Source organism: Eretmochelys imbricata, chromosome 1 (assembly GCF_965152235.1).
Source record: "Eretmochelys imbricata isolate rEreImb1 chromosome 1, rEreImb1.hap1, whole genome shotgun sequence".
In the NCBI taxonomy this organism is placed as follows: domain Eukaryota; kingdom Metazoa; phylum Chordata; order Testudines; family Cheloniidae; genus Eretmochelys; species Eretmochelys imbricata.
The window spans coordinates 229,298,682-229,320,526 of record NC_135572.1 but is presented as its reverse complement, the minus strand read 5'-3'; the positions used below and the strand labels follow the sequence as shown (position 1 = coordinate 229,320,526).

Here is a 21,845-nt window from a genome sequence, read left to right as displayed (position 1 = left end):
TAGAGACTAACCAATTTATTTGAGCATAAGCTTTTGTGAGCTACAGCTCACTTCATCGGATGCATACTGTGGAAAGTTTAGAAGATCTTATTATATACACACAAGGAACCATGTCAAGGTTCCTCCCCCACTCTGAACGCTAGGGTACAGATGTGGGGACCTGCATGAAAACCTCCTAAGCTTATCTTTACCAGCTTAGGTCAAAACTTCCCCAAGGTACAAAATATTCCACCCTTTGTCCTTGGATTGGCCGCTACCACCACCAAACAAATACTGGTTACTGGGGAAGAGCTGTTTGGAAACCTCTTTCCCCCCAAATACTTCCCAAAACCTTGCACCCCACTTCCTGGACAAAGTTTGGTAAAAAGCCTCACCATTTTGTCTAGGTGACTACAGACCCGGACCCTTGGATATTAATAACAATGAACAATCCTCCCAACACTTGCACTCCCCCTTTCCTGGGAAATGTTGGATAAAAAGCCTCACCAGTTTGCATAGGTGACCACACACCCAAACCCTTGGATCTGAGAACAATGAAAAAGCATTCAGTTTTCTTACAAGAAGACTTTTAATAGAAATAGGAGTAAATAGAAGTAAAGAAATCCCCTCTGTAAAATCAGGATGGTAGATACCTGACAGGGTAATTAGATTCAAAACATAGAGAATCCCTCTAGGCAAAACCTTAAGTTACAAAAAAGATACACAGACAGAAATAGTTATTCTATTCAGCACAATTCTTTTCTCAGCCATTTAAAGAAATCATAATCTAACACATACCTAGCTAGATTACTTACTAAAAGTTCTAAGACTCCATTCCTGGTCTATCCCCAGCAAAAACAGCATATAGACAGACACACAGACCCTTTGTTTCTCTCCCTCCTCCCAGCTTTTGAAAGTATCTTGTCTCCTCATTGGTCATTTTGGTCAGGTGCCAGCAAGGTTACCTTTAGCTTCTTAACCCTTTACAGGTGAGAGGAGTTTTCCTCTGGCCAGGAGGATTTTAAAGGGGTTTACCTTTCCCTTTATATTTATGACACGCCCCCCAAATCTCAGCTAGGGTGAAACACTGGCTGGGATTTCTTCCTGGAGCTCTAGGAAAAACGGAGTTAATAAGACACATGCATCTCTAAATATACTACCAAGTACATAAAGACTAACAATATTTTCCACATCTCAAGGACGATTTTAACCAGTTGATTCTGGGAAACTTTCACAGGAGAGTGCATCAGTCACTTTGTTAAAAGCTCCTGAGATGTGTTGGATGTCGAAATCAAAATCTTGGAGAGCTAAACTCCACCGAAGAAGTTTTTTGTTAGTTTCTTTGACGGTGTGAAGCCACTTCAGTGCAGCATGGTCGGTTTGCAGGTGGAAACGCTGTCCCCAAACATAGGGGCGTAGCTTTTCCAGAGTGTAGACAATGGCGTAACATTCTTTTTCAGCGACTGACCAGTTGCTTTCCCTCTCAGACAGTTTTTTGCTGAGAAACACTACAGGGTGGAATTCTTGATCAGGCTTTGTGTGTATATAATAAGATCTTCTAAACTTTCCACAGTATGCATCCGATGAAGTGAGCTGTAGCTCACGAAAGCTTATGCTCAAATAAATTGGTTAGTCTCTAAGGTGCCACAAGTACTCCTTTTCTTTTTGCGAATACAGACTAACACAGCTGTTACTCTGAAACCTTTATTCCAGAATAACTTTACTGTATAGACAATCCCTACATTAAGATTTAAACACAGATTTAAGGGGTCAGGAATAACTCCACAGGTAGGCAAACCAGTTAAACTGGTGCAAATACTGTGTGTAGATCAGGCCACTGGTTTCCTATTAAGTGGCTGTTGCTTTACCCTTCTTCAGTACTTAGGAACCATTTCTTTGTACTTCTTTCCCAGGCAGTTTTCAATAGGCAAGGGTAATTAAGACCTCTGCAGAATTTTACCTTCTTGGTTTAAACCATCATGGAGGTGTTAGTGAAACTATTGAGCCCACTTAAGATCATGTTTCATAAGATTTATGCAGGAACCTCTGCCTAGTTGGATTCCCCTGTCTCTCACAACTCTACAGCTCCCCAATGGATTTTACATTTTATCCCTCACTTCAGACAAAATTAGAGAAAAGGATCTTTAAGCAATTTCTGCTTTCCCAGTGTCTCCCCACAACACCATTAATGGCCCGTGTACTGGAATATTTTTTCCCTCGGTTGGCTTTTTCCAGGTTGAATCTCATTTTGTTATATCCTGCCCATATTTCTAATGTTTCTAGGTCATGTTGTACACTTTCTCTTTCTTCACTGGGAGTGTTCCTATTTGCTTCCAATCTCATATCTGTGATTCTAATTAATATCCTGAATTTCCTCCCCCCTTCCCAGTTCATGAATGAAAGTATTCAATAAGACAAGCTCTAGTGTGGATCCCTATGGCTTCCCATTCAACAATTCCCACCCAACTCAGCACATTGCCTTTTATCATTATGTTTTTTTAATGCTCATTTAACATCTTTCAGTCCTTGCAATATGCTTATATCCAAGCCAATTTAAACCACTCCTTCAAAGTAAGAGTTTGCTCTTCACTGTATCAAATGATTTACTACAAATTAATCCAATTAATCCAGCCATTTTGTTTTTACTCTACAATCTTGTTCAGGGAGTGCTGAGATAGATGGTAGGCCGTGGAAAAGTTTATGCAGGACCTTTCTTGAGAGTCATGGGTTAGGAAGAAGCAACTAAAATCATATGCAATAAGCACCATGATGCTATCCCCTTCCTTCCATGATCTAGGCATCACATCTATTTGGAGACTAATTTTTTAATTATTATATTGTATCTGAATTTTTTGTTCTATACAGCTTCAGAAAATCATATGAAGATTTTTACCTGGGTTCTCTGAAAGAAGGGGGTGTAGCACCACTGCAGTAGCCCTTGGAAGTACCGGCCAAGTTTTTCAAAAACTAAGTGCCTAAAGTTAGGAGCCCAGGCCCTTATTTTAGGTGCCTAAACTAAAATTTGTCTCTGGCTGATGTAAATGCCTCATCACAGGAACACAGTAATACCACCTCCCCGAATGGCATAAGGCCATGGTTGACTTACTGAGGTTGTTGCAGTGCAAGTAAAGGACACTTCCTGACTTGTGTCAACCCTAACAGTCCTCCAGCAGCTGTCCCACAATGGCCTCTTCACTGCAACAGTGACCAGAGTGGTCACAATTTTATACTCCTCTCCCCATGGGTCACAGACGCCAGAAGCCAGCCTCACTTTAAACCTCCCCATGTGATTTTTGAAATGGCTTTTCATGATGGCCCACCTTGGTGAACACACCTAGCAGCTCACTCTTGTTGTATGCAGCTGCCCAACTGACCATTCTGGTTCCACACACAAGATGCATTCCTGCCTGGAGTCAATAGGAAGTATTAGATCTCCTGGGCCTGTGGGGAGAAGACACGTGCAAGCACAGCTATGGACCAGCCATAGGAAGGTAGACATCTATGGGCAGATTGGGGGATGGGGGTGTGCAGCCAAAGGGGTGCAACAGGGATCAGCAGCAGTGCTGCATGAAAGCAAAGCAACGTCACCAGGGATTCCACGAGACCAGGGAGGACAAGAATAGATCTGATGCTGTGTCACAGACCAGATGCTTCTACAAGGAACTGCATGCCATACTTGGCAGAGACCCCGCCAGAACCCCACGGACCACTGTGGATACCTTGGATGAACCTAAGACATTGTGAACAGTGAGGAGAAGGAGGGTGTGCAGAGGAGGAGACACAACGGGAGATTCCAGCAATGCCATGAGCCAGGATCTTTTTGAGACTCTGCCACAGTGTAGCCAGTCCCACAGGCAAGAACAAATGAGCTTGATGAAGGAGTAGGGAACCTGGGTACGTGTGTGCATGCATTTTTCCTTACAGTGCTTACATTTAAAGATGGCATTTGGCCCATCCCCAAGCTAAGAAGACAGAAATATCAACTTTTTACTGTTTTGCTCCATAGAAGGAGAGACAGAGGTACAATGAACAGACAAAGCTAGCGTCGCCTTTTAATTCCTCTGTTGGGTTAGGCATGTGGAACAGTTTGTTCATGTACTTAGCGATGTCCCTTTTAATCTGCTGAGAGATCTCGATGACACTTTCATGGAGACACTGTGCAATACTCTCCCACAGGTTTCTAGGGATGGCAGCTTTATTTCTTTCTCTGCAGTAGGAAACTTTCCCACATCATTCTGCAATGACTTCAGTAAACAGGCTAGCGGCACATAGGCTCAGGTGATTTCAGGATGCACAGTAGCAGCTGTGTTCTCTCTATACCTTTGTAACCCTCTGGAGTGAGATATCCGCTAAAATCACCACTGCCTGTGGAAAACAGTGCCACTATTCAGTGCCATTGCCCTATAAATGTACCCATGGAATAGGGGCTAAAATTCAATAGCCGCATGCAACAGAAAATCTTTCCCCCACTTGCCTGTAGTGGGCCGTACTCAGCATGGCTGGGGTTGGAGAGTGGTGTGGTGCAGAAGTGCTCCAAAGCTGAAATGTCAATAAGCATTTCTTATTACAAGTGTTTATGGGAATAATGGAAGGGATTTTTGAAACTTGTCTTTCATGTTCCCTGGTGACTGTAAATCCAATGGTATATCTATCAGCTTTTATCAGCAGCTCCTCCTGCTGCAGTCTTGAGGGATTCTTCCTCCATGCCCACGGAACACCCAATTCTGATGAGGAGGCGAAAGAAGAGGGCTAGCGAGGACATGTTCTGTGAACTCTTGCAAGCCACTTTTGTATTGGACCCATGAACGAAGGGCTTGGAGGGCCATTGTGACCGACGGCATGGAAAGGGGAAAAAAAAGATGGAACAAAGGCCTAAGAGTCCCAGCAGGACAAAGAGGGGGAGATACACCTGGACATTATGAGGCTTCTCAGGTAGCTAACCCAAATGCTGCAGACTCTGGTTGACCTACAGATCCAAGAATCCCAGACTCTACCCTTTGCAGTCACTGGTAAACTTCATTATTGCTGTTCCCTGCACCCCCACCCCAAACATATACCACATGACCTCATAAGTCATATCCTTACCTGTGTCACTCCATGCCAGGGACAACAAGGAAAACCACAGCTTCACATGCCCTGACCTGTGAGAAGCATGGCTGGTGTACGCATAGCCACAATAGACCACAGTTTGTACACTCACATGGACATAAATGTTTACATCCTTTCTAATTTTAAATTTTCACCCTGTTAATTTGTTAAGTTTGTATAACATGGCCTGTGGGTGTTTGTATGGTGATTGTCTGCCCTGTTTTTTCTTCTCAAAGTTCTATTTTTGGAGAATCAAATTATCTTTATTAGGTCACAACAAAAACGGCAGACTGCATAGGGTAGTCAAAGCAAACAGTCCTTGTAAATACACACCAAGCCCCACAGCATTGACAGCTTCAGGAAAATACCCAGTCATTTTTATAACTGTACAGCAAGCACTGCACTCTTCTTCTTAACATCCAAAGCTCCAGGGCCAGACAACACTCGAGCTTTTTTAAAGCCTCCCTCAACCACCTACCTCCATGTTGGACTCTTGTATTAGCTCCTGTTCAAAGTCAGCAGCCAGCCACTCTAGCACCACCCTAGTGGCAACTTTTCCCCTTTGCCTCATGTATTATGCAGGACACAACAGGCAGCTATTAGCATTAGGATACTTTTCTAATGAGTTCCAATCTAGAATCCTAGCAAGAATCCCTTCAATCAAAAGCACATTCAACTCTCATTCTGGACCTGCTGAACTAGTACTTGAATCTTTCCTGGGTGCTGTCATGGTGGCCAGTGTATGGCTTCATGGACAAGAGGAGCAAAGGGTAGGCTGGGTTCCCTAGAATCACTATTGCCATTTCAACATCACCAATGATGATCTGCTGGTCAGAAAAGAACGTCCCCTCTTGCAACTTTTTGAACAATCCTTTGTTCCTAAAGATGGGAGTGTCATGTACCTTCCCTGACCAGCCCATACTGATCTCTGTGAAGCACTCCCAGTGAACCTTCAATGTTTGCATAACCATAAAAAAGTAGCCCTTTCTCTTGATGTATTCTAAGGCAAGGTGCGCTGCTGCCTAAATGAATATATGAATGCTATCACCCCACCTCAGTTCAGGAACTCCACTGCTTCAAATCCATCCCCTGTGACTTGCACTTTGCCAAGAGTAACACTCCTGCATAGCTAGAGACAAGTAATGGCCATACACACTTGCATGACAATGGCCTCCACAGTGAATTTTCCAATTCCAAAATGATTTCCCACTGACTGGTAGAAATCTGGCATTGGAAGTTTCCACAATGTGATTGCCACTTGCTTCTCAACTGTCAGTACAGCTCTCATTCTGATGTCTCTTGAGCTGGAGGGCTGGAGCGAGCTTGGGACACAGATCCAGGAAAGTGGCTTTTCACATTCCGCAGCCTTAGGTCATCATCCCAAACCTACAATAGATCCCACCAGTCAGTGCTCATTTATCAGGCCCAGAAGTAGCGTTTGACTGTCTGCAGCAGCTCCGTGAACGCTACCAACAACAATGAATTATTTTTTGCAATGTACCTCAACAAACTGTCCTTGAAGAAATCATCATGTCCCCCGTTCTTGTGGTACTTCCTGCAGGTCTGCAAATACAGGAGACTCATTGGGCTCCATGCTTCTGTTAGAGATGGCGGAGGTAGGTTTGTGGGACTTTTTTTCAAAAGGCATGAAAGCTATGGGATATGGGTGGCATTATGGGATGGAGAAAGTTGCATCCTGGGAACTTTAGCTCCCTAAGATCCCTCTGCAAGTCATTTCTATCCCATAACACTTTGCAACATTTTCCCAAAATGCATTGTGCTGGATGGCAGCATGTGGCACAGTGGGCTTACTCGCCTGTGGTGCACTGCGTGTTACATTGACACATGCACTCCTGGTGAACATGTGTAGTGTTCGTACAAGCAGCCAAGCATGCAGGCCCCCAGGCAATATACGAACTTTGGTAGCTGTACTGTACATAACTTTTGTTGGTCACAGTTGGTAGCGTAGACCTGGCCTGAGCGTAGACACATGCGCACATAGATCAAAGCAAGACGACTGTATGTTGACCTGACTTTGTAGTACAGGAGTACTTGTGGCACCTTAGAGAGGTGTAGCTGTAGCTCACGAAAGCTTATGTTCAAATAAATTGGTTAGTCTCTAAGGTGCCACAAGTCCTCCTTTTCTTTTTGCGAATACAGACTAACCCGGCTGTTACTCTGAAACCTGACTTTGTAGTGTAGACCACGCCTAAGTGGGATCATTTTCAAAGATGCTGAGTACCCAGTAGCTTCCATTGACTTCAGTGAAAAAGTTTCTGGGAGCTAACTGAGCACTTTTGAAAATCAGATCTTATAGTTGAGAATTTAGAAGCCCAAATTTAGGTCTCCATATGTTTAACATGTTGGCCATTATGCCTGCAGAGGCCAGAAGTGGGCTTATTGCCTCCAGAGGCTGTGGAGACGCATGCCGCAACACCTGTAGTGCAGGGGTATTCTGTGCTTACCCCATCACAGTCCTCTATGGCTATTTGCATGTTGTGTAAGTGTTACATGCTGCTTCCCCCCTCAACCTCCCTGCAGTATGTAATGAAGGCCTTTAGCACTGAAGACTTTCACATCTATTTTTCATAGGCTGCGTGTCTAGTACCAAAAATACATACCGTTATTGAAGTCATTTTTGATATTTATATATTCGTAGGAAACAAGAACCATTTCAAATAATAAACCATATATTTAGTAACAGGTCTAGGAAAACTTACAATAATGGTCAACTTCTGGCAATGTGTTGTCTACTAGTCTGGGCCTAAGGAACATGCAAGTAAAATGCTGTGTTTTGTTTTGTTTCCCCAGAGAAGAAAAACAGTATGAGTGAAATCCCTTGACTATGAGCAATTGATTTTCCATTGACTTCAGTGGAGCTAGGATTATACCTGATGTCATTAATAAATAGTATATATTTGGTCATTCCCATATTTTCTTTAAAGAAAAACATTTCTTGGCTTTCCCAGGCAAGAGTAGTTAGGATGATTTCTATTCAGCTTAGGGTTTTCTATAGTGCCCATCACTGAAGTGTCTAAGCCTTGATTTACCACAGTACTTTGTGTTTGTTATTTTAATGTGAACGTATAAAATGTCCTTCATGGATCTGAAAATGCAGGGTTGTTGCCCCATTCTAATGCACCTTAAAACAACATTCAGAAATGCTGGCTGCTGGTTCAATGGTTGGTGTCAACACAGGTACTATGCAAAAAATCGGTCTCTGGTCTCTGGGCTAGCCCACGTGCTTTGTGACTGGTATTTCTCGCTTACATCTACTTTATACCTGGTTCCCTTCTCTAGATGCGGTCCAGAAAGGAGCAGGGTGGGGAATATCCACAGAAATTTTGGTAAACTGAAAAGGATTTTCTATTGTGTTATATCTTGTAACTATCTGGGTTTTTTTTCCATTGAAATAAATCTGTGGAAAAGTTGATTTTCTTATATATAAAATGAAGGAAACAGAAACCAAAAAGTCTTTCACAGAACAACCAAGAGGTTGGTGGGTCCCCCCCCCCGCAGTTTATTGTTTTCATCTGCTTGGAAGATGGCTTGCTTTGAGAATGAGTAGAGGAGTGTTTTATCAGAGACAGGTCAAAATAAATGAATCTTCAGGGTTATTAAGCAGCAAGGAGGACTCTGAGGGATGGAAACAGAAATGTTCATAAAAAGAAGAGGAGTAGTTGTGGCACCTTACGGACTAACAAATTTATTAGAGCATAAGCTTCCGTGGGCTACAGCCCACTTCATCGGATGCATAGAATGGAACATATAGTAAGAAGAAATATATATACATACAGATAAGTTGGAAGTTGCCATACAAACTGTGAGAGGCTAATTAGTTAAGATGAGCTATTATCAGCAGGAGAAAAAAACTTTTGTAGTGATAATCAAGATGGCCCAGTTAGACAGTTGACAAGAAGGTGTGAGGATACTTAACTTTAGGGAAATAGATTCAATATGTATAAATGACCCAGCCACTCCCAGTCTCTATTCAAACCCAGGTTAATGGTACCTAGTTTGCGTATTAATTCAAGCTCAGCAGTTTCTCGTTGGAGTCTGTTTTAGAAGCTTTTCTGTTACAAAATTGCCACCCTTAAATCTTTTACTGAGTGGCCAGAGAAGTTGAAGTGTTCTCCTACCAGTTTTTGAATGTTATGATTCCTGATGTCAGATTTCTATCCATTTATTCTTTTGAATAGACACTGTCTGGTTTGGCCAATGTACTTGGCAGAGGGGCATTGCTGGCACATGATGGCATATATCACATTGGTAGATGTGCAGGTGAACGAGCCCCTGATGGCGTGGCTAATGGGATTAGGTCCTATGATGGTGTCACTTGAATAAATATGTAGACAGAGTTGGCACTGGGCTTTGTTGCAAGGATAGGTTCCTGGGTTAGTGTTTTTGTTGTGTGGTGTTGTTGCTGGAGAATATTTGCTTCAGGTTGGGGGGCTGTCTGTAAGCGAGGACTGGTCTGTCTCCCAAGATCTGTGAGAGTGAGGGATAATTTTTCGGGATAGGTTGTAAATCTTTGATGATGTGCTGGAGAGGTTTTAGTTGGGGGCTGAAGGTGACAGCTAGTGGCGTTCTGTTATTTTCTTTGTTGGGCTTGTCCTGTAGTAGGTGACTTCTGGGTACTCTTCTGGCTCTGTCAGTCTGTTTTTTCACTTCAGCAGGTGGGTATTGTAGTTGTAAGAATGCTTGATAGAGATCTTGTAGGTTTTTGTCTCTGTCTGAGGGGTTGGAGCAAATGCGGTTGTATCGTAGAGCTTGGCTGTAGACAATGGATCATGTGGTGTGTCCTGGATGGAAGCTGGAGGCATGTAGGTAAATATAGCGGTTAGTAGGTTTCCGGTATAGGGTGGTGTTTATGTGACCATCGCTTATTAGTACAGTAGTGTCCAGGAAATGGACCACTTGTGTGGATTAGTCTAGGCTGAGATTGATGGTGGGATGGAAATTGTTGAAATCATGGTGGAATTCTTCAAGAGCTAACTCGACAGTCTCTACGTAAAAGAATAAATGGACACAAATCTGACATCAGGAATCATAACATTCAAAAACTGGTAGGAGAACACTTCAACCTCTCTGGCCACTCAGTAAAAGATTTAAGGGTGGCAATTTTGTAACAGAAAAGCTTCTAAAACAGACTCCAACGAGAAACTGCTGAGCTTGAATTAATACTCAAACTAGATACCATTAACTTGGGTTTGAACAGAGACTGGGAGTGGCTGGGTTATTTACACATATTGAATCTATTTCCCTAAAGTTAAGTATCCTCACACCTTCTTGTCAACTGTCTAACTGGGCCATCTTGATTATCACTACAAAAGTTTTTTTCTCCTGCTGATAGTAGCTCATCTTAACTAATTAGCCTCTCACAGTTTGTATGGCAACTTCCAACTTATCTGTATGTATATATATTTCTTCTTACTATATGTTCCATTCTATGCATCCGATGAAGTGGGCTGTAGCCCACAAAAGCTTATGCTCTTATAAATTTGTTAGTCTCTAAGGTGCCACAAGTACTCCTGTTCTATTTGCGGATACAGACTAACACGGCTGCTACTCTGAGAAAGGTTCATGTTAATTCTGTCCTTATATTTTGTTATATCCATTAGTTATAAATAGTTTGCCATGTTCTGTTTCTACCTCCCTCCCGGCCTAGCTATGGTAGTTACTAGAAAGCAAAAGCATATATGGTAGAGATTGTGGTTAAGCTGGTGCTTCAGATATGCATAGGACTCTGGCTTATACTTGGGGACTGGCCAGTTTTCAAGGGTCAGAAGATTGCAGATTGCAGGGTCAGAGGTCACTGTGCCAGGAGGAAGGAGGTTTCTGGTCACTGTAAGGTATGGCCACTTTGGTACTCATGACTGTCTTAAATCTGACTGGATTTGCCTGCCTTCGCTGGTGGGTCTCAGCTCTTCTGGCAGGCCATGTACCAATGTGGAGAGGCAGTGTTTGTTGGGTGCCAAGCCTTGGTGGGGAAGGAATAACACATTGCTGGTAACATGGGAGACGAGGGCCAATAGCTGAGATAAGGGGGGCAGGGAGGCTGTAAGTTGTCTAGGGAGTGGGGGATCTTGGAGAATCAGGTGGGTAGACGACACCTTGTTTTGGGAAAGAGAAGAGCCTCCTGAAGCAGGGCTGTGAGATGAGAAGTGAGAAAGTTCAGCTTAACATCTTAGAACTCTCCATGCACATATATGAAGCCTAATGCTTCTTAGGAACAAAGACTTCTCGAAAGCATGATTTCCTACTCTGTAGCTTTGCAGAGTTTTCACCTGCTGCTGCCAGGCTAGCAATAACCAATATGCTGAGTGGGCTTCTTAGTTGCTGCCGTTGCTTTCAGTAATTTGAGAAAAGGAGCTCTGTCTCTGCTAATGAAGCAGTTGTGGGGGGCATGATGCAGAGGCCATTAAATCAGAAGAGTTTAAGCATGAGAGCTGTTTTGGTGTTCTCTTGGTGGATTATATGTGACCAGGCTTCCCATATTTTATGAACGTGTTTGTTGTTCAAAATTATTCAGTGAATGCTTACGCAAAAATATTTTCTGCCTCGGGGGCTGCTCATAAACAAGTCCCCACAACTGTAGTTTCAAGTTCTTAATCCACTATTCTCCTTGTATAAACACTATATGTCACGTGGTATAATTTCTGCTCTCTGAACTGGTGACTCCCAAATAGGGTGACCAGACATCCCGATATAAAGGGCTTTGCCTTATATAAGCAACTAGAAAATCAAAGCGTCCCGATTTTTCACACTTGCTATCTGGTCACTCTAGTCCCAAAAGAGCTTTCAAGAAAGCTGCATATGATCATTTCCAAAGTGAATACTCCCTACAAACATATATCTAAGTACAAGTATTTGCAATACTTTCTGAGGTCATTATTGTGAACAAAATGTTACCTGAGTGAATGTTCATAGATATTGAATAAGAGAGGCAATGAATGTTATCTAAGCCAATTTGTGATTTTCATTTGAGCAGAATTCTATGAATCCTTTTTTGCAGCAGTTGTTTGGCTATAGTCCAGATTAGTCTGAAACTTCCAGAGTTCAGAGAAATTGCAGGTAGAAATCAGGCAAAATATACTTCCTTGCAGTTATAGCAAAAGTTAACCAAACCAGGAACACACTAGATCTTTTCTGCGAACGGTGCAGGTGACAAATACAGTACAGTATACCCTGGTGATTATAATTTTGGCGTATATAATTGTCCACTGGATGTCACTGTTTCTTCACAGAAAGGAAAAATAGGTGGGTTATAAAAGACATGTTCCACTTGGGTACCTCCTCTTTCCTTTCTTCTACCAAACCAATGGCATGGTAATACTCCCAGACAAGGTGATCCTCAAGGCAAAATACATGGCTTTACACCAGTGGTTAAGCCAGGGGAAGGGCAGTAAAACACCCATTATTTCAGACTATGTGAAGCTAGGAGAGACCTTCAGTATAGGGAGGTATTAGCCGTATCAGTGAGATTTTAAAGCTGACAGAGACTTTATAGGATGGTAGAAAAGAGACTTTTTAAAAATGCTTTGGACAAGAGCATTTCCCCTCTCCATCATCCACTACTGAGGCTTTATTTTTACAGCCTTTTTGAAAGTGATTTATTGCTTCTTTCATATATCTTTTAATTTGCTTCTAGGGGAAGCAGTAAATTTTGCCGTTCTGCATGCTATGTCTGAAGCCCACGGAGGAAGACCCAATGCATCAAAGATAGCAGTGATTATTGTATCAGAGAAATCAGAGGATCCAGTGGACTTTGCTGCATATTCTGCAAGCATCAACAGTAAATTTTATCACTTTTCCACTATTTTTAGTGATTCGCTTACTTTTTTAAGTAATAAACTAGGATGGAGAGTAAAGAAATCCAAATATTGGCATGATGTTATGAGTGCGGTGATTGAACGTGATTGTTTACTATTTGGTAGAGATGGGTCTTAACAAAATCTCCAGATCCAGATGCCCCTAAACTTTGGGGAACTGCAAACCAGCAGACCTGTTATTTGACAGCTTAGCAAACATAGGCCTCACTTCATTTACAGCCTTTCACTCTCTCAGTACCATTGTGGATTCGACTGGATTACAGTGGCGATATTTAAAGGTCATAAATTTAGACCCTTTTACATTGAGATAGTTCTTGTAAGGTTCATAAACAGAGTAAGAAACAGTAGGTCAAATTCTGCCATAACTTATACACCCTGTAAGTGTGCCAATATATACTATATGGGGCTTTATAACTTGTGTGACCGTAGGCACTTCACCTCTCTGTATCTGAGTTTCCTCACCTGTAAAATGGAAATAACAACACCCTTCTTTACAAATTACTTTATAATCTACTGATGTAAAACATGATCTAAATGCTCAGTGTAGTTATTTTTAATTAAATGGGTTGAAACAAAGAAAACCGCATGCCCCCAATGATCAAAGCTTTAGTTCTTTTAAACATTTTCTGAATGTCTCCAGCTTCTTCATGTTGACCTTGCATGGTCTTTTAGTGGTTATTGTAATTATAAGTCTCAAAATAACTATTACAGTGATTTAGAACATAGTAATATCTGTGCTGAATTGCCTTCAGCCTATAAGGAGGGAATAATATGAATAATACTTGAAACTAACTGTTAGAATTCTACTCGAAGGTGCAAATCAAAAGCAAGGAGGCTCCCTTCTTTTCCATTACACTTTTAAAACCTGCTTCCCATTTCCCAGGGGTGTCATTGTTCCCAATTGGAGTTGGAGATAGATACGATGAAGAGCAGCTGAAGACACTAGCTGGGCAATCTGATGTTGACAGGATCATGAAGCTAAGACGATTTGAAGACCTTCCCGACATGGTCACCTTGGATGATGCGTTTGTCAACAAACTGTGCATGGGTAAGTTTCATGTAGTTTTATAACCGGAGCCAGAAAAACAACCACCAGAAATGACGAAGACAATGTACATTGTACAATATACAGAAGTATTTTCCTACTCCTTTCATTCCTTAATCTTTAATTTCAGACAAAAGCCCATCAATTTTCTCATTTCCAGATGTCAGCCAAATGATACCTAGTCAGGCGGTGTTTCATGGACATGCTACATGAGTTTTCATCTGCACAGCCAGAGTCACTTAGTACGGTGACTGACTCCGCATGTTTCCAGTATAGTACTAATTACTATTCCACTTCATCAGCTTTCAGAGAGCATTTTTAACTTTAGGCCTGTCCCTTTCAGCTGTGGATCTTATCAATACACAGGATGTATCACTACTTGAATGAAAGACCACCAAGAAAAGCCACAGCTATAGTGGCTGGCATTGATGACTCTCCATGGGACATTGCTTCCCTACTGAAGAAAAATAGCCCAAGCATGGTGTTAGGGGGCAGTTTGTTAGTGGGGTTGCCAGCTTTAGGGTGAGATGTAAAACCAAAGTTTTAATCACTTGGGGCCATTGAAAATCCCTCAGAACTTTTTTCATTCTTAGCTGTGATCTAATGGTCAAATCTGACTTACTCGTTCTGCCTAATTAAATTCCCCTGTCGTTTCAGATTTTGATTTAATTCGTATCACTTTCTATCCTCAACTATAGTTGTACGTTGCCATAACATACATTACTATGTTAAAGAACTGCTGTGTTATGCTCCTGGGACTGGCAAAGTGAAGCCTTTATATATTGACAGGTTTCAGAGTAACAGCCGTGTTAGTCTGTATTCGCAAAAAGAAAAGGAGTACTTGTGGCACCTTAGAGACTAACCAATTTATTTGAGCATGAGCTTTCGTGAGCTACAGCTCACTTCATCAGATGCATACCGTGGAAACTGCAGCAGACTTTATATATACACAGAGTTAGTAACTTGGAGAGTGGTCAGTTTGGACGAGCTATTACCAGCAGGAGAGTGAGTCTGTGTGTGTATGGGGGTGGGTTTTTGGAGGGGGGTGAGGGAGTGAGAGAACCTGGATTTGTGCAGGAAATGGCCTAACTTCATTATCATGCACATTGTGTAAAGAGTTGTCACTTTGGATGGGCTATCACCAGCAGGAGAGTGAATTTGTGTGGGGGGGTGGAGGGTGAGAAAACCTGGATTTGTGCTGGAAATGGCCTAACCTGACGATTACTTTAGATAAGCTATTACCAGCAGGACAGTGGGGTGGGAGGAGGTATTGTTTCATATTCTCTGTGTATATATAAAGTCTGCTGCAGTTTCCACGGTATGCATCTGATGAAGTGAGCTGTAGCTCACGAAAGCTCATGCTCAAATAAATTGGTTAGTCTCTAAGGTGCCACAAGTACTCCTTTTCTTTTTTCCTTTATATATTGGTCACCCTCAAAAACTTTCCAGTTGCCGTAGACAAGATTACCTCAGTACTTGTACTGTTCTCTGTGGGTGGAATCCTGGCCCCATTAAAGGCAATAGGAGTTTTGCTATTGACTTCACCGGGGCCAGGATTTCACCATATGTATTTTCAGTATAGGAAAATTTCACATTGTACTGAGGCAACTTGGGTGACTTTGGGCAAATCACTAACCCTCCCTCCGACTCTGTTTACCCTTCTGTAAAATGGGAATAATGACACTGACCTCTTGTGAAGAGTGCTACAAGCTCTAGGGATGAAAAGCAATATATAAAGTTCGGTGGTGGTGGTGGTAATAGCAGTGGTATTAGACAAAACTGGCAGAGTAAGGCAGCCTGCGCGTGTGGGTGTATACACATACTCTTTGCATTTTTAACCCAGTTGATTGCTTAGGAATTGGTTTCATGAGGACAGTTAGGCCTGTGTTCTTCTTCTTCTAAACAGATAATAATAGTACATTTTAGAGGAAAACAGACTTCAGTAGCTGTCCTACTCTGCCTTCAAACAGACCGAGCAACAAATCACCTGGGTTTCCTGAGGGCGTGTGTATGCTACGGGAACTATAGTGGCATAGCTATGTCACTAGAACACCGTAGCGTAGACCAGACTACAACAATGGCAGGGATTTTTCCATCCCCACATTCTCCAAGCAGCAATATCTAGGCTGATGGAAGCATTCTTTAATTGACCTTGCTGCACTTACACCGGGTGTTAGGTCAGCATAGCTGTGGTGCTCTGGGGTGTGGATTTTTCACACCCCTGAATGCCATAGCTATGTCAACCTAAGTTTTAAGTGAAGACTAGGCCTTAGTTTCGTGGAAGAGTAAACAGGCTCTTTTAATGACTGTCCCCCTACTAAGGGGAAGAGGTGGCTACCTGGTCTGATATCTGCTGCTATGGTGAGCCTTTGCCTCTAGCAAGAGGGCATGGCAGGGAGCGCTGATGCAGCAAGCCATGTTTGTATACTAAAGTTACAAAGATCAGAACTTCTGTACCTACAGCTTCTGTGCAGAAATCCAAGTCCGTATAATTGTGGGGCCTAATTACACCACCCGTACTCGCCTAGAATAATGCCATGTTGTGTCAGTAGTCCCACTGATGTCAATCGAAGTACTATCAGAGTGGGGTATTCTGGAACTTAAGAAAAGGAGGCAGAATCAGGCCCTTTGTGAATGAGGATTCCAGAATGTACATTTTCTGCACAGGTTTATGCACTGAGGGCTATATATCCGTAAAGATTTCAGATCATTAAAACTGGGCAATAAACCAAATAAGGACTTTATCCAGGAACACGACCAGAAAAAAGTCACTGTGTAAAACATAGTTAATTCATCTGTGTTTATTTTGCCACATTCTCAGGAACTGTTTTTATTTCTGGGCAATATTTTACTACTATTGCTCCAAGTCAGTCATTATATAGGACCATATTATTATTGGTATTTATTTGAATTGTGGTAGCACATAAGTTCCCCAGTCCTGGACCAGGCCCCAGTTGTGCTAGGTGCTGTAGAAACATTTGCCAGCTTTACCCTTGCTGAATAGTACTTTACCGCATGAGAAGTCCCATAGAAATTAATGGGATATTTGCAGCGTAAAGTACTGCTACATGTAAATCAGGTGTGTTTGGGGGAGGGGACAGGATCTGGCGTATAAATATGTAATCAATCTCCACTGAGAGGACACCTGACATTTTAAAATCACTCAAGTAGCTGCTGTTTTCTTGTTAGACAATGAGCTTTCAAAGACACATTTCCTCCCCCCCCACCCTTATAGAATGTGGGATTTCTTTCCCAAAATTGCTTCCCTTCAAGGCCCAGGATGGGAAACAGGAAGCAGAAACCAGTGACCATTTTCTTATTGCAATTTATGTGACCTATAAGGACTGGAAACAGGAACTTTACACCATTATATAGCTGGTATCTCCCCCTTCCATTGGGTCAAGGCATTTGGACTAAAGGCTCAAGCTTGGATGCCTAAAGTCAGGCGCCTAAGTCTGAACAATTTGGCTCTTGCTTTTATCGGTGGTAGATACTGAGATGTTAGACCTTAAAAGTGTGCCACTGTTCTGAACAGAAAAGTTATCTTTTTTAGAAGTTTCTTAAAGTAAATAAGTTACCCCTTCCTGGAATAATTGTACTAAGAGAGTCTGGCATTACAGGTGGAAGCATACCATTAACAATACTGGTCAAAAAAATTTAAAAGCTTTCTCAAACATTTGCAAAATACAATACTGCTCCTGTAAAATATGAGACGTATAGGTGATATATCCTGGAGTAGTGTAATATGGTATGAAAGGTTTGCTACTCGTGAGGAATGGGGACATCCCAAACACATGCCAACCGAACCATTATGCCACAATATCCCATTAATTAACAGAAATTAATACAAGGAATTCTGATGACTTGTTTTATACAGGTTTCAGAGTAACAGCCGTGTTAGTCTGTATTCGCAAAAAGAAAAGGAGTACTTGGGGCACCTTAGAGACTAACCAATTTATCTGAGCATGAGCTTTCGTGAGCTACAGTTCACTTCATCGGATGCATCCGATGAAGTGAGCTGTAGCTCACGAAAGCTCATGCTTAGATAAATTGGTTAGTCTCTAAGGTGCCACAAGTACTCCTTTTCTTTTTGTTTTATACAGGAGGTCAAATGAGATGATCACAGTATTCCTTTCTGGCCGGGTGATCTAGAAATCCATGAGTCCTATATTAATATATTCTCCTTGTTTCATTGTGTTTGTACACATGCATGTAGAGACTCCAGTTGAATAAGGTACTTCAAGAATATCTGTTTTAGGATTTTATATTGCTGCCCATCACCATAGTATCAGAACAGAGTATGCCTAAATTTAAGCATATTCTCATTGAAATCAATGGAACTACTTGCATGCTTAAAGTTAGTTGCATGCTTAAGTACTTTGCTGACTTGGGGCCATGCTCTTTACTTGTCTCTCTTTGGTAAATATACCATATACTATATTATCACACTTTAATCACTGAGAGTGTGGTCAAGTGTATATGAGGTGCAGAAGCTGGCATGGACCCTACCCAAAGGAACATACAATCTAAGGCCCTGATCTTGTGTTGAACTCCACATAGGCAGACCTTTGTTCCCATTCAGTGCTCATTGCAGGATTGCAGCCTAACTGGTAACTGCTATACATGCAGATTGTTTGTAAAGTGCTTTGGGATTAAAGACACTGTGTGAATGTGAGTTGATGCTACTAGTAACCTGGCTTTGTCTATTCTGTGATCTCCTCTTGTAAGAACATAACGTAAGAACAGCCCTATTGGGTCAGACCAAAGGTCCATCTAGCCCAGTATCCTGTCTTCTGACAGTGGCCAGTGCCCGGTGCTTCTGAGGGAATGAACAGACCAGGTAATCGTCAAGTGATCCATCCCCTGTCGCTCATTCCCAGCTTCTGGCAAACATTTTGGGCAGATGCGTGCGGTCCTCAGGAACAAATTCACAGGGTATAAAACAAGAAAATCTCTTAGTCTGAGTCACATTTTAAAAGATGGAATCCATATTTTAGTGGATTTGACCTAAGATCCTGGACAGCTGAGAGATAAGCCAAATTTATGTCTCTTTCTCTTTCAGAGCCCACGAGAGAATGTATAGATGAGGATGGGAATAAAAGGAGAGTAAGTGTATTTTTTTTGTATCCTCCATCTCCCTTTCAAGTAAAATATTGTGGAGTGTCTGGACTGGAACATGAATGTCTATGTATGTGCTCTGCCACAGAAAGTGGTGAACAATATTAATTATTCTGCAGTAATGATCGCTGAGAATGCAAATGCTAGTTTACTAAATAGAACAATGGAAGCACGCTGCACAATCCTTTTTCCGCCCCGATGGTGCTTGATCCTGTCGTGTGCTGAGCCCTGTTGAAGGAGGTGCACGCAGAGCCAAATCACTAGCACTCAGAGCTTGTCTTCCCTGACAAAAAAAACCTGTGGTTTTTAGCCCACTGTGAAAATATAAAGGAGACGAGATCATTTAGACTTGTCATGCGTTAAACTAGGCAATGTCAACCCCAGATGGGGAAATAGAGCACTGACTTTGCTGAACTACCTTGTAGTAAACACTACAGATGCCCTGTCTCTACTTAAACTAGTGCATATTTGTTGTTTTGTTGTAAAAAGGGACTTTTTAAAGCAGAGACGACAAAGCCTCAGTGCTTGAGTGGAGAGGCTTCTGCTAATCCATGTATCATCTGGTAGGGGACAAAGCCCAGTCTACACTAGAAAATTAGGTCGGCATAACTGCATTGCTCAGGTGTGTGAAAAATCTGCACCCCTGCGTGCCATAGTTAAGCTGACCTAAGTCCCTATGTAGACAGGGACTCAGGGAGATGGACCGCCTACACTGATGGGAGAACCCCTCATGTCGGCATATGTAGTGTCCACACTGAAATGCTACAGGGGTGCAGCTGTGCCACCATAGTGTTTTAAGTGTAGACAAGCACTGTAGACTCCATCCTGGAGTTCATCTTGATCATTTATTGTGTTTAAGCTATAATTGCCTTGTCTATGCTAGTTAACGTATTAAAATATATATTTTTTTCCTAGTGTAGGCATAACCTTAGAAAGGCAGGATATGGCCAGAGCATAAGTCCTTTTGAATATGTCTAGACTCAGAAAAAGGTGTGTTTTTAAAATAAAGGTTCCTCATAGTATTGACTCCTAGATGCCAACATCATAACAAAATTGTTAAACTGCATGTTCATTAGGTGCTAAGTGGGGTTAACTGGCTCAAGGTAAAAAAAATCATCATTATTCCTAGTCCAAACAAAGCTAAATACAAACCAGTTAATATAAATGAAGAGCCGAATTTTCAAAAGGGCAGCCTCCAATTTGCCGGCGTAATTTGCACATGAATTTTTTGCATCCATAATTGAAATCTCTACATTTATACCTCTACCTACCTAGCCACAGATGCAGATCATGCGGTTAGAAGCTCAAATACTTAGATTTACACCTATAATTCATTTTTCTAGTGAAAAATTGCAGGCAAAGATTATGGGTTCCACATGCCCTGCAAGAAGAAAGGCTGGTGCCTGGCCTATCTGAAATTGTACCCTGTATTGGAGTTGTGGCCTTTTTAAGGATCTTCTGTTATTCCTACAGCCAGCCAGGAATTGTAGCTTTTAGAAGATACTGAGAGCAGAGGTTGTTACAGGAGCCAAACACTGCCTCAGAAATGTGTCCACAGGTGCTTGTCGTAGAACTTACAGACCCCAAGTTGTTCCAGCCACTAAAAGGTTAACAGGGAGACTAGTTACCTCCTCAATTGGGGCTGATCAGTAGCCCTGCAACAGCGAGTGAAATGAAAAGGCTGCAGGCCAGAATGGAAGGTCAGCTATCAGAGAGACTGAGGAACTACTGAGAGCAGAGTTGTTTAGCAGTGGACTGGTGGGAAAGTGCCTGGGTAAATGGACCTCCAGAAGAAGAGGATCAGAGTGTCAATCTTGGAAACAGTCAACTAGGGAGGTGTGGTAAGAAGCAGTCCAAGGAAGCAGTAAGAACTTGGTTCCAATTTCTTCATACAAGGTCCCTGGATTGGAACCCAGAGGAGTGGGTGGGACTGGGAACTCCTACCAACCTCAGCAGAGGGTTACTAAAGCCTGTGGAGCAAAGAGGCCTGAGACTGTTGACTCTTCATGAGGGTTACTTGCCTCCTGGATCAAGAGATTTTAACATGCTAAGGAGGAACATACTGGGGGAGGGGGATGCAGGGGAGGAGACTATTAATATTCTGTCCGGAATCATAATGAGGCAATAATAGACATGGGGCTAAATGGTGACTGACCAAACAAAGGGGAAACTGAGGCAGGCTTGCCATTAACAACCTGATAGCAGTGTGGGGCACCAGAGGCTGAAAGCAACACCCTGGACCATGCTAATACAACACTATCCCTCATAGTCAGCTTCTCAGTGCCTTGTGATGTGTATTGGGTCTAGAGTTATTGCTCCACCACCAGTCTGGAGCACCTCCTCCCATCTCTTCTATCATCTTATTGGCTCATAAATAACAAAAGCAGCATCTTCAGCAGCCCCACCGGTAGCACAGGACTGCCCTCTCGCAACACTCGTCCACATCCCTGCAGGATCAGTCCCTTATCAGTGCAGATTCAGGATCCTTTCCTAAGTTCTTATAGGATGGGGCCTTATGCCTGATCTACAAGGTGCTGAGTGGGTTGCTGCAGGAGGTGAGTTGACATGATGGGAGGTCAGGGAAATCAACACCCTGTGGAATTGGCCGTCTAGTCCTGCACCTTGTAATTCATGACTTTGGGCTTTGTCCTGAGAGATGCTGACTTCCTGCAGCTTTCATTGAAATCGTGGGGGCTCCTCAGTGTCAGAATCCGTAATCTCAGCGTAACCTGATTCAGCAAAAAGTGGTGGCATCACATCCTTCCTGTGAAACTGACCATTTT

General features: G+C 42.4%; 1 protein-coding gene across 1 annotated transcript in view; it reads left to right on the top strand.

The window, feature by feature from the left end:
• The window catches only part of VWF (von Willebrand factor), a 230,040-nt gene that overhangs the window by 126,710 nt on the left and 81,485 nt on the right, over positions 1 to 21,845 (top strand). Inside the window, exons 31-33 of the mRNA XM_077825238.1 lie at positions 12,719 to 12,862; positions 13,783 to 13,947; positions 19,007 to 19,050. Coding sequence (XP_077681364.1) covers positions 12,719 to 12,862; positions 13,783 to 13,947; positions 19,007 to 19,050 — 353 coding nt within the window. The remainder of the gene's footprint in view (positions 1 to 12,718; positions 12,863 to 13,782; positions 13,948 to 19,006; positions 19,051 to 21,845) is intronic.